The 12,358-nt window shown below is 40.9% G+C and overlaps 1 protein-coding gene across 2 annotated transcripts in view; it reads left to right on the top strand.

The window, feature by feature from the left end:
• Window positions 1-12,358, top strand: part of Amph (amphiphysin) — a 287,017-nt gene that overhangs the window by 132,835 nt on the left and 141,824 nt on the right. For both annotated transcript variants that reach the window (XM_008846954.1, XM_008846953.1), the window contains exon 2: window positions 5,622-5,702. In XM_008846954.1, coding sequence (XP_008845176.1) covers window positions 5,622-5,702 — 81 coding nt within the window. The remainder of the gene's footprint in view (window positions 1-5,621; window positions 5,703-12,358) is intronic.

The following is a 12,358-nucleotide window of genomic DNA, read 5'->3' as shown; positions in this document are numbered from 1 at the left end:
GTTTCTAATTGGCTTACTGAGTGTTTCATTTCCTTCTTCATTTCAGCCTGAGTATTCTTCAATATTTCTAACTCTTTTCTGAATTCATTCAGAAGTTTATCCCTATCTTCTCTCAGTTCTTTGATTTGTTTGTGTGTTCTTTTAAATTCACTGAATTATTTTATCATGTTTATAAGTGTTCTTTTGAGTTCCATATCCTGCATTATCTCTAGGGGTTTCTCATTGTACTCCTCTAGAGGACTATTGGTATTTGGTGTTGATATGGTATTTTGGTTTTTCATGTTATTTTTCTCTATGATTTTGACATGTGAATTTATTTTTTAGTTTCTGATTCTTGTGTGAGACTCAAGCCTTCAAGTTTAGGTCTGCTTCTTTTTGTGAACTTTATGTGTCTTTGTGGTTTGATTTTTGGGTGTGAAAGGCTGGTTCCTCTAAGCTTCCATTTCTCTCTTTTGTTTTTTTATTGGAGTGGCCAGATTGCTTTTGTCTTCAGGAGTTTCCACAGAGTCCCAAGTCAGATGATCAGATGCTCTCCTGCTTTCTCCTAAGGTCTGGATCCCTCCAGGATAGATTTGGGCCTCAGGAATTTGGGAGTTGGACTTCCCCGGGAGCTGGGCCCAGGAAAGATGCTGTTCTAGGGCACTGGTGGCCGTGCCACCCGAGATGTAAAGGAGGATTGGGGCGGGAAGCAGCCCCAAGGGCCCCTGGGGACTGCACTGAGGAGCTGGGTTGGTCTGGATGCAAAGGACCAGGAAGAAGAACGATCATCCAGGGCAATCAGGAAAGAGGCTGGTCAAGGCCCAGGCTAGGAGGAAAGACTGGCAGGTGAGATGGGAAGGTGAGTGAGGCTGGGGGAATCAAGGCATGGAGGGCAAGATCGACTTACCCTGGAGAGGCCTTGGGGTCGGAGAGAGGCCTGTGGGTCCGGCAGGCCCAGGGAAACCGAGGGAGGCGAGGGCAGGGCCGGGCCCAGAAGCAGTGCTTCTGGGGACCTGGGAAGGAACTGAGTTGCTCTGGATGCACAGGATCAGGAAGAAGCAGTGGTGGTTTCCCAGGTGCCTGGGGCGCCAAGACAAGGAATGGGACATGACCCAGGCTAGGAGGAGAGACCGGCAGGGGAGATGGGAGGGTGAGTGTGGCTGGGGGAGTCTGGTACAATTATATTTTTATCTTTTATCCCTGTTAAATTTCAACTTAATAAGATCCTTCATGAGCCTTGGTTCTCATCATATAACATTTTCAGTATTTTCCTCTGCTTTTTATCAACATAAACTTACATGATTGATGTAGTTTTAGACAAAATATCTATAATAATATTTGATTTTATTTACTGTCCATGAACTATATACCAGGCGTTATATGTCAGCATTTTCATGTTTTCCTTATTTGTTCCACACAAAACTGTGAAGTAGACACTGCTAAGAATTTTACTTTATACATGAACTGCTGACTTGGATATAGGTCTTTGATGGATGCCTCTGGAAATTTCACTCTCAACTGACACTAACTCACTCATCAATCTGAGTAGTCTTGTAACTGATAACTAAAATTTTACTTGTGTCAGAATATAATACATAAATATAATATGTTCAAGATGGGCTAGCTATCCATTATTGTGACAAAATATCTCATAAAGGGAAATTTAAAAAGGGTTATTTCTGATGACAATTTCAAAGATTTCACTCTGTATTTTAAGTCTAATATTTGAGGCTGTGATGATTTATACTGATTGTCATAGTGATAGGATCTAGAATCACCTTTGAGACCAATCTCTGGTCAAATTTGTGAATGAGTTTGTAGATTGAGCTAATTCATCTGAGAAGATCCAGTCTATGTGTAGGTGGTACCGTTACATGGACTGGAAGAACTGGACTATATCCATTTCTGTTTGCTTCCTCACTGTGGATGCAATGAGACCAGCTTTCTCAAGCTCAAGTTGCTGTGACTTTTCTGCCCAAATAGATTATCCCCTTGAACTGTAAGCCAAAACAAACCCTCTGTTCGTCAAGTTGCCTTTGTCAGGTATTTTGTTTTGCTGGAGCATAACAAATAACAAATACAGGACCCCAAATAAGGCAGACCGTTATGGAGACAGGAGCACAAAGAGGCCATCTCATGGCTGCCAGGAGGCTGACAAAGATAGAAAGGGACTAGGGACAAGGGGTGGGGCTCATAGAGGGGCGTACCCCATTGGATCTACTCAACGGTTAAGAACACTGGTTGTTCTTGCAGAAGACCGGGCTTCGAATCCCAGCACCCACATGGCAGTTAACAATCATCTCCCATTTTTATAAACTCTCAATATATGCTATCAAATTATGAACTCACTAGTAAATTAATCCATTGTTGAAGGCAGAACCCTCATGATCTAATATCTTTCCCAGAGCTCTGAATATTGATGCAGTGGGTGTCAGCATCAACACATTAGACTCTGGGAACATAGATCTAAGTTGTAACACAAACTGCATCATGAAAGGTTATTTATTAATCGCTATGATTTTTTCTGAATGCCTTAATTACACATTACCATTGAGGAAATTGTGGAATAGGCCACTAAAATGAAGAAAATTATCTTCTTGTATAAATAATCAATGTTTTATTAGAATATATTTTAGAGTTTTAAAAACATGCATACATAATCCCAAGTTTCTTATACTGTCTATTCTGGTCCAGTAACTGACACTGAAGGCAGCTGGCACCAAGAAGCAGGAGCACTAGAACTCAGAATTCTCTATAGACTACTGTTGTTCTCAATGACAACATCCAATTAGAAATTCGTTTATGTCTCTTTCCATCTATGAATGGTTTTGTGTGTTTTTATTGTGTCATTTATATGATGTCATTCTTAAAACATGAAAATCAAGGGACCATGATTTGAAATTTCCATGAAGACCTGAGAGCAGGAATCTGTCAGTGATCTTCCCACTACCTCAACCACACAGCCTAGGAGATGTATGTTTCTGATGTGCAGTACACACCTGCAGCTTTCCTCCCGTGGAAAAGATGTGTCCATCCACTACAACAGCAGGCTGAGGAACTGAGAACCTGCCTGCTGCTGCCTGCTGAGAAGAGACTGGCAGTCTTCCTTAGCAGTGAACAGCTGTCATCAGATGAGGACTTGCCACTTCTTAAAGAGTTTCATAATCTGGAGTGCCTGAAAAGGACTTTGAGAGTGAGGGGAAAACTACTTGGTTCATATTACTTGCCATTCGCCTGTTACCTCAGGGCTTGTGTTTGTGTGTACGCAAGTGTGTGTATTTGCATGGTCAGAGGTCATTTGTCAGAATTTTCTTTCAAACAGAAATTTTCATGAAAAGACAAAAAAGTAAAGAAGCAATAAGGCTAAATTCTTCTTTGTTAAAATTATAATGAAAATGTGGGGGACAGATGAGAGGTCAGGAGCCCCCAGTTTATTCAGTTTTGCTTCTCTTCCAAGTGTGACCTTCATAATTATGCGTTTCCTTTTCAATATAACAACAGTAGTAACAAAAATACTATAAGAGTTGAAGCTCCAGGGCCTCGGTCTCAAGAGTGATGCTGCTTCCCCAACCAAAAAGAAGATGTCAGCAACTTCCAAGGCCTCTAACAAGGCAGCTTTTGGGATGATGATGGTAATGGCGGGGGGGGGGCAAAGTCAAGGCAGCTGCTCCCACTAAGGGCAGTGGGTCTGAGATGGTGCCTGCACACTGGTGGGGAAGATGTAGGCCATTAGGGGCCAGGCCTTGTCGTCTGTGGGTCCAGGAAGAAGGCAGAGAGTGACTGGCATGGAGGGAGTCTTAATTTCTTATTTTATTATCCAACCAGCTGTCATTCTTTGTTTAATCATATCTTATTTATCAACAAAGGATCTACACATTTTCCACCAAAAAGAAAATGAAAATCGCAGCAATATCTTGCATTTGCATTATGCATCTAAGTTGATTTGATTGTTAAAGCATAAATATAAAACATGTCAAAGGTTTTATTCAATTCATTATCTTAATGTTTAGTAAGATATCAAATTGGTTCAAGGTATATTTTGAGCAGCCAAGTATTTATGGAGTATTTAATAAGGAAATTGTAATCTTGATCTGGCAAGATGGCTCAACGCTTAGAGATGCTTGTGCTCAGATGACCTGAGTCTGATTCCGAAATTCCACAAGGTGGCAGGAGAGAACCAATGTGGAGGAATTGTCTTCTGACCTCATGCACTATGGCATCTTTGGGAATGCACGCACACAGACACAGACACAAACACGCACACACACACATACACACACACACTCTCTCTCTCACACACACACACACTAAAAAAATTCAATTAACATGATAATAACTAATAACTTTTAAAAGAAGTTTTGAATTAGGAGTTTTATAAACACCATCTTTGTGGTTAATCTTTTCCCTGGGACAGAAACTTTGCATCTCTACTGCATCAACATCCCAAGTCTACTCTGTCCTTTTGGAGTCGAACAGTAGCCTAGTCTAAAGGAAGCCAAGAAAACTGTCAGCTAAACACGGCACCAAGAGCAGCCGAGATCTCTGTGGTCTCTTTGCAAGATTTAGTTTACTTTTCTCACTTGGTCCTTGTTTGAAAGGGTCTCTTTATAAAATCTCTTTATAAATCTTCTATAAATCTACAGCTTCATTTGGGGGAAGAAATTGGCAAAATCTGGTCCAAAACATAGTCAAGAATGTTATTTACATAATTCTGTACTTTAAAATGTTTGACAATGCCATAGAGTATCAGAGGGTGAATTTCTACAAGGCAGTGCTTATGAAATTTCCATGTCCTCGAATAAGCTGTCGGTCTCAATACAAGGTGTGAGGACTTAATGTTGAACAGTGAAGCCAGTATAGCACTTGGGCTCCATCTGCTCTGCTCCCAAGTGACCTTCTGTTTGTCTTTAAGAAATGTTTTGCTTGGCATCCTTTCCTGTCTTCCAGGCATAGTTCTTCCTATGGTGATTGCTTAGATATCTTCCTTGTTTGTGATGAACTCTGCCTCATTCCTGTCCATTGGAATTCCTAATAGCAGATTGTAAAGAACTTCTAAAACCATTCTCTGGAAACTTCAGCTCCTTGGGCTATTGTTAAGAACACTCTGTAATTTCTTTGTATTGCTTGTAATACATTGACTCTGATTTTTAATTTATGGACTTGCCTTATGTATTCTACTAAACTGTCAGATGTTGAATAAATGTTCAGTTCTGATTTATTTATTTTGTATTTCTGGAGGTTCAGTGGTTAGCATGGGGCTTTGTATACCTCATGATCTCTTTGAATGTTTATCGAATTAGGGGAGAATTAGAACATGGTCAGGAGAATTTAATGCTGTCCCTAGGAAATGGATGCATCCATGCTCTTAGAAGAAACAAATAACTATGTAAATGAATGCAATGCAGTAAGAGCCTTGAGGCCCAGTATGGCGCAGCTTGTGGGTACTCAATCTGTGATTACAATTCAAGTTCATTCAGCCTCAAAACCACCATGCGGTAGCTTTCTGGAACAGAAAAGCCAGCAGTACTGAAGGGAGATTCTCCTCCGAGTGCCCAGAGAAAAGCAGCAGCCTTAACTGAAAAGGCACATCCTGCACTGGAAACGTCATTAAATCAAACTGTTTTGTTTCCTTCACAAACCAGGTCCTCCAGAAGCTGGGAAAAGCTGATGAGACAAAAGATGAACAGTTTGAAGAATATGTCCAGAACTTCAAACGGCAGGAGGTGAGCACAGATCTCAAGTTTCTGCAGTAGGAATAACTGTGTTTGCATTTTAGAATATAGTTTGATTTGAATGTCCCCCAAGGTTCCTGTGTTGGAATTTAATCCCCATTGTGAAGTGTTAAGAGGGTCCCAACTTAATCTATGATGGGGCTTAGAGGCAGGGCTTTTCAGTGGTAATTAGGTTTAGATAAAATTATAAGGTAGCATCCCATGATTGAATCCTGATGGCTTTATAAGAAGGAAAATAGAGACAGGAGACACACACTTCCTGTCTCTTTCCATGTGATTCTGAGCTGCCTCAGGCCTCTGTCAGCAAACAGGTCATTACCACCGGTACCAGAGATCCATGAGCTAAAATAAATCTCTTGCCTTTATAACTGTCTTGGCCTGTGACTGTGTGTTACTGGCAATAGAAAGTGGACTGACCCAGTTTGTAACTAAAAAGCATTAAGATTGAAGAAAGAATAGTTGGGGCTGCCACCAGTGGGAGGATGACACTTGCTAATTCTGCACAATATTTTGTAGAAGACTAGGGGAGAAGCAGTAGGGGTTTCAGGAGGTAAAGTCGCTTGCCTCACAAGCATGAGGACATGAGTTTGCTCCTCATCACACACACAGTATGATGGTGTGCACTTGTGATACCAGTACTGGGGCAGAGTCAGGAGAGTTCCTGGGGCTTACTGCCTACTTGTTCTAGCTCAATTGATGAGCTCCAGGCCAATAAGAGAGTGCTTCGAGTGAGATGGATGGTGTTTCTGAGGAATACTCCTTAGGTTGTCCTCTGGCCTACACACATGCATACATACATATCACATGTGCACACGTACCCCCCCCCAAGTATACTCAACCCCTCCACACACTAAAAAAAAAATACACTCTTCACAGAGATTATATCTTTCTAAAGGAATAAAACCTATTCTCAGTGAGTGAAAAATGTCTCTTAAAGCAGAAAGCACAGATAAACATGCATTACATTCATAGATATATAACATAGGGACTGTGAACAGAGAAAAGATGATGTCTAATAAGACTCCTTATGGGAGGTGGTAGAGAAGAAGAAGGATGAGAAGCAGTTCGTGATGTTTGCTCCTTTTGTTAGCATCTCTGTGTTTAGCAGTTTGGATGAACCAAACTGCTTTCTAAATTGCCTGCTCTGATCTATAAGTCTTGGGTAACTGGCTGGAATATCAGTCTTCAGAGAACATGTTTGAGGAAGGTGGGAAGAGGCAGGAAGGACCTGGGTCTTTGTAGTAGAGGGGAGATGGGAAAAAGGTGCATCAGCAGATTATGGAAAACAGACTTGTAATTGGGGCCAGTGTCAGGTGCAGACTCATTTTCCTGTTGTCATTGGAGTTATCCGTACTCACAAAGGAAATCATGACCCAGGGACTGACAATAATGGAAAATTATTGCAGGTTTTATTTGTCTCACTTCACTCTGCATGCAGACTCCTGGTCTTAGAGTTTCCATTTTCCTTCTTGTATCAAGTCTCCTATTATTTATCTTACTCAAGACAAGCTATTTCTTTGACTCACCAAGAGGTATAGAGTCATGTAGACTAGTCCCATCAAAACACATTCCTGGATATCTCCAATTACATCCAAAGACTAAGGACTGATGTGTGCACATAGGAGCTCAACTTACTCCAAACCATAATGATTTTGTTCTATCTAAAAATAAGAAAGAAAAGGGAGTTGGAGAATAAGGGCAGTGACAGAAAATAAAAGGAGCATGTCCAAATTACTATTACAGGGACTAATGAAGGTGGAAAAGAGAATCACTACAGAGAGGTAGGATCTGGGTTCACAGAATAAATTGCACCTAGTGTCCCCAGGAGAGCAGAGTCTGTGTGAACATCTGCTCCCTGCAGAGCTCTCCCACATCTTCTCCTGAACTTGGTTGGCACCCATGCAAATCTTTGTCTTTGAATACAGGACCTTTCCACAAGAAAACTTGTCAACCAATGTCCTATCACTTCCCCAGGCAGTCCTCAATGTTTGCTTTAAGAGACCGGTTGTAGATTGAAGAAATGACTCAAGTTTGTAGTTTTCCTTACTTGAAGATTTATGTCTTACTCTTTAAAACTCAATATTCTTGTCTGGTGGATCCCAGTGGAACCAGTTAGCTCTCTGCCCTGGGATTTTCTTTGTCACTTTTTTGGCATTTTGATGTTGCTCAGAAGCCTAGCTGGGAGAAGCGTCCTGCTCAGTAATGCATTCATGCTTAGGAAGCATTCTGTTTGCAAACGACTGATTGCTATTTCTGTGGACTTTTGTGACTGAGCCAGGTAAGGAATATTTTTCTAGCTTAAGATACTAGAGAAAAGTACAGTTCGTTATGCCAATGACACCAGTTAAATGATCTGTGTCTCTCAAAGAGAAGTCTGGGTGGTTTTGCTATGCTGTTATACCTCTGTTTTTATCATTATGTACACTTCTCAAATGTGATGGTACAGCTTGCTTATAAGCACCCTTAAGGGCTCGTACATTGCATCTCTTTTTTTAAAAAATATTTTATTTATTATTTTTATTTTATGTGTATGAATATATTGCTTGCATGCATGTAAGTGCACCTGTGTTGTGCAATGCCTGCAGAGGTTAGATGAGGGCATTGAACCCCCTGGAACTGGAGTTATGGACATTGCTAGTCTCCATGTGGGTGCTGGGAATTGAACCGGAGTTCTTTACAAGAGCAGCCAGTGCTCTTAACTGCTGAACCATCTCTCCATTCCCACGCTGCACCTCTTCCTGGCAGATTTTAAAATCTGTGAAACTTCAAAGGTTGGAGAAGCACTTCTGCTTTGTAACACTGAAGCATGCAGGCTGAAAAGTGGGACATCCTGGTTCCCAAAGGTCATGAGAAACCTTTGTAATTCCTTTTGAAACTATTTTCGCCTCCAAAACATTTTGCATTCCTATATATTCATCTTGATCTTTTTTGCTGTAATCACAAAGTATGAGTACCTTTTGAGTCATTATAGTGAAGTGAAGAGGTGTGCCTTATCCTTTCTCTGTACGTTAGAAGAAAAAGAGAAAGGAAAAGAAGATGGGAGGGAGGTAAAAGAGGTCTTTATTTACTTTCAAAAGAAATGTATAAAACATTGAGAACTGAAAACTGAATTTGTTTATGTTTTACAGAAGCAAAATCCTTTTTACCTTCAAAATACATTGGTAATTGTAATGGATAATCTTGATAGTCATACTGATTGAATTGATAATCACCTAGATTAGTAAGATCCCACTCCTCAAAACAAATGTTACCAGCTTATAGATAGGGCACCTGGATAGAATAAAGGCAGCGGAGGGAAGGCCACTGCTCAGGCATGCTTTTCTGAGTTTTCTGGCCTCCACGTGGTGAACAACTACATCTCTACTTTCCTCTGTAGCATTCTGCCTTAGAAACAATGGAGTCACCCAGCCTTAGAATGAAGCCTTTGAAGCCAGGAGCCAAAATAAGACCTTTCTTTAGTTTTTTTTTTTTTTTTTTTTTAAACTCTCAGGCATTTGTTCACATTGGACAAAAATACAATCTGGCTTGCTGGGCTTGTTGGCACACTTCTTTAATCCCAGCACTCAGGACACAGAAGCAGGTGGATGGATCTCTGAGATTGAGTCCAGCCTGGCCTACATAGTAAATTGTGAATTCCAGACCAGCTGGGGCTACGGGGAGGCTGTCTTAACAAACAAACACGCAAACAACAACAATAACAAACCAATCTAGTTAACCAACCAATGAATTCACATCTTTACATATGTTGAATGTGTGGTGTTTCTATACAAACATCAACCAGACTGTGATCACCTCTACAAAGCCTCCTATTCATAGTATTATAGCATGGTGAGTCATTACCTAAAGGCAGATTTCCAGAGGCATCTGCTAACTTAGTAAATCCAGACTGCATATTTTTCCTACAAATGTGTGTTTTTTCAATCCCTAAAGATGTGGCTAACAGTATAAAATGAATCATATTTGTATTTGTGCAGTATATTATAGTTATGAAAACATACAATTTAAATGTTTTCCAAATCCACCTTATGAAATAAGAGGCCTCATAGTTACTGCTAAGTTCCCTACTTGTTTATGTTGGGATGAAGGTGGCAGGTCTGTCCTTAAGCTCTGGTGATGAGATTAGATTTAATTTACTCCAATCCCAAATTTTCTTTTTGATCTCAGTGCTCTTTTCCTAAAAAATGGTTTGTTTGAGACAGACTGTGGATGCACATATGGTCCTGGCTCTTCCTTGGATTTCTAATTGCAGTTTTTGTAGCTAAGATTTCACAAACTGCTTCTTTAGGTCAAAGAAGAAAGGAAGAATGAGAAGAAAGGAAATAGGGTGAGCGCCTGTGTTCTCCTGTGAAGAACTTGGAACTTGGAGTGCTAAGGGGAGCAAGGATTATAGAAGTCCCACAGGAAGAAACACAACCGACGTTAATCATTGCTCCCCAGAGGTTTCTTTTTTTCTCTTTTTGATTTTGCTCTTTAATTAGAGCTCCTAACAAGTAGCAAAATTGATTGATGTGAGCACCAGTTGTTTTCAGTTCACCTGGTTGCCTGCTACAGACCCCTTAATGAGCAGAGCAAAAGGTCCCTCAGTGGAAGGAGGGCCCTTGGCTTCTCTCCTTCCTGCCTGTTAATAAACTTACCCTTCCTGCAAATAAGCTCACCTTTGGCAAGTCCCATAGCTATAACAGAACAGCTGATGGGTTAGTTGGACCCGGATCACCAAAAGTGTATCACATTCTGATTGGATTGCAGATGTGAGCACCCTGTTCTAGGTCAGTTCCAACAGCAGTTTTTCAAAGAAAGAAAGAGAGAGGCAATGATTCTTGCTTCCCCATTTCCTCTGTGAGAAACCACTGCAGAGTTCGCCCTTGCTTTTCCTCTAAGCCTACTCTCCAGGTAGGCCTGAGCTCAGTGTCTCCCTTGGGACCATATATATTCTCAATCTTGGAGATTTTTGAATTTGGGCGTATTTGTTTTTGGTTTTGTTTTGTTTTTAATTTATTTTTATTAAATTTTTCATATAGAATATCTCAATCAATCTTAATCATCTTTATATCCCTGTCCCCACTGGTACCGCACATAGCCGCCCCCACCCCCACCACTGGAATTCATTCATTCTGTCTTTTGTGTTAAGGCCTATGGTGTCAAGTTAGTGTCCCCACCACTGAGGTCTAGTCAACCTATCCAGAGTCCCTCCTTTTATGAAGAGCAACCGGTCCTTACCCAGTGGTAATGAGCTGCCAATAGTTCTGCTAAGATTGGGATCTGCTGTCCATTTCCCCAGTTCTATGCTCGGTTTCTGTCTGCTTGAGTTTGTGTGGGTCCTGTGCATGCTGACACCATTGCTGCAGGTTCCAATGAGCAGGGTCCCAGGAGCTTGTAGGACTCTATTTCCATATGGTCATCCACCTCCTTCCTGGCTGTTACAATCTTTCCATCCCCTTTCCACAGTGGAACCTTAGGTGGGTGAAGTATTAAACTTCCTGTCTAAGGACCAGCATTCTGCAGACTTTTAAGTCTCTACGCTTGGCCATTTGTGACCTTTTGTGTTCCTGGCCTTCTGTTGCATGAAGAGCTTCATTAATGAGAATTAAGATATTCATTAGTGCCCTCTTTACCCCTTGTTCTGTGTTCTATGAGCCTTAGGTGCAGAGGTTGCATTGCAGATGTGCCACCTAGGCTTGGGCAATTCACAGACAAAGTCTGTGTGTAATCAGTTGTGGCATTCTGTAGTAGTCTCTGTGTAGTGCAAAAGAAGCTTGTATAGGTATAGATTTTGCTTGTTAAGCATCTTTTATGTGAAAATCCAAACTCAATTCCAAGTTCAAAACTTTTAAGTATCATCACTTTAAAAAATTTCAGCACTGAGGAACATCTGGGGACACTAGCTTGACGTAATAGGCCTTGACACAAGTGACAGAATGTATGAATCTCAGTGTGGGGGGTATGGGAGGGTGCAGGTGGAAAATGGGGTATAAAGATGATTGATTGAGATGTTCTGAATGAAATACACAAAAATTCAATAAATTTTTTTAAAAAAACTTAAAAAATTCAATTTCAGAGCCTTTCAGACTTTAGATTTTCTGGTTAGGGATACTCAACCTCTATAAACTAAGGAGAAAAGAAATCCTGGGACCTTGACGTACTTTCAGTCATGAGAATGCAAGCCAGACCCATGGACTTCAGTTACTGGGCTGCCTCAACAGAGGCTGACTCTCCTGGACCACAGACCCTCCTTTGCCACCTTGATCTTTTTATCTCCAGAGGAGCTAAGTCACAGCATGATGAAGCTCAGTTAGTCAACAAATCTTCCTCTTAGGTTACTAGAAATTCTAGATTTGGAGCAAGAGCTGGGTTTTTGACTTGTATGCCTATCAGAGCAGTGTTGGTCAGACATTAGCTATCCCAGAACCATCCAGAAGGCCTTAATACATCACAGGTTCCTGGGCCCCATCCTAAAGTTTTAAATTTACTAAGCCTGGAGTACGCCTTAAGATCTACATTTCTGACAAGTTCCCAAATAATGTCAATGATGCTGGTTCAGGGACAACACATGAAGGACCCGTGCATTGAAACAACCGATACAATACTATTCAGACATTCTTTTCCATCTACTTTCTCCAGTGAGTCTTTAAACTTCCAATCCTACAGGT

Source organism: Nannospalax galili, unplaced genomic scaffold (genome assembly GCF_000622305.1).
Source record: "Nannospalax galili isolate Female #2095 unplaced genomic scaffold, S.galili_v1.0 scaffold1063, whole genome shotgun sequence".
Taxonomy (NCBI): Eukaryota; Metazoa; Chordata; class Mammalia; order Rodentia; family Spalacidae; genus Nannospalax; species Nannospalax galili.
The sequence above is the reverse complement of the archived record's forward strand: the minus strand, read 5'-3'. Positions and strand labels throughout refer to the sequence as shown.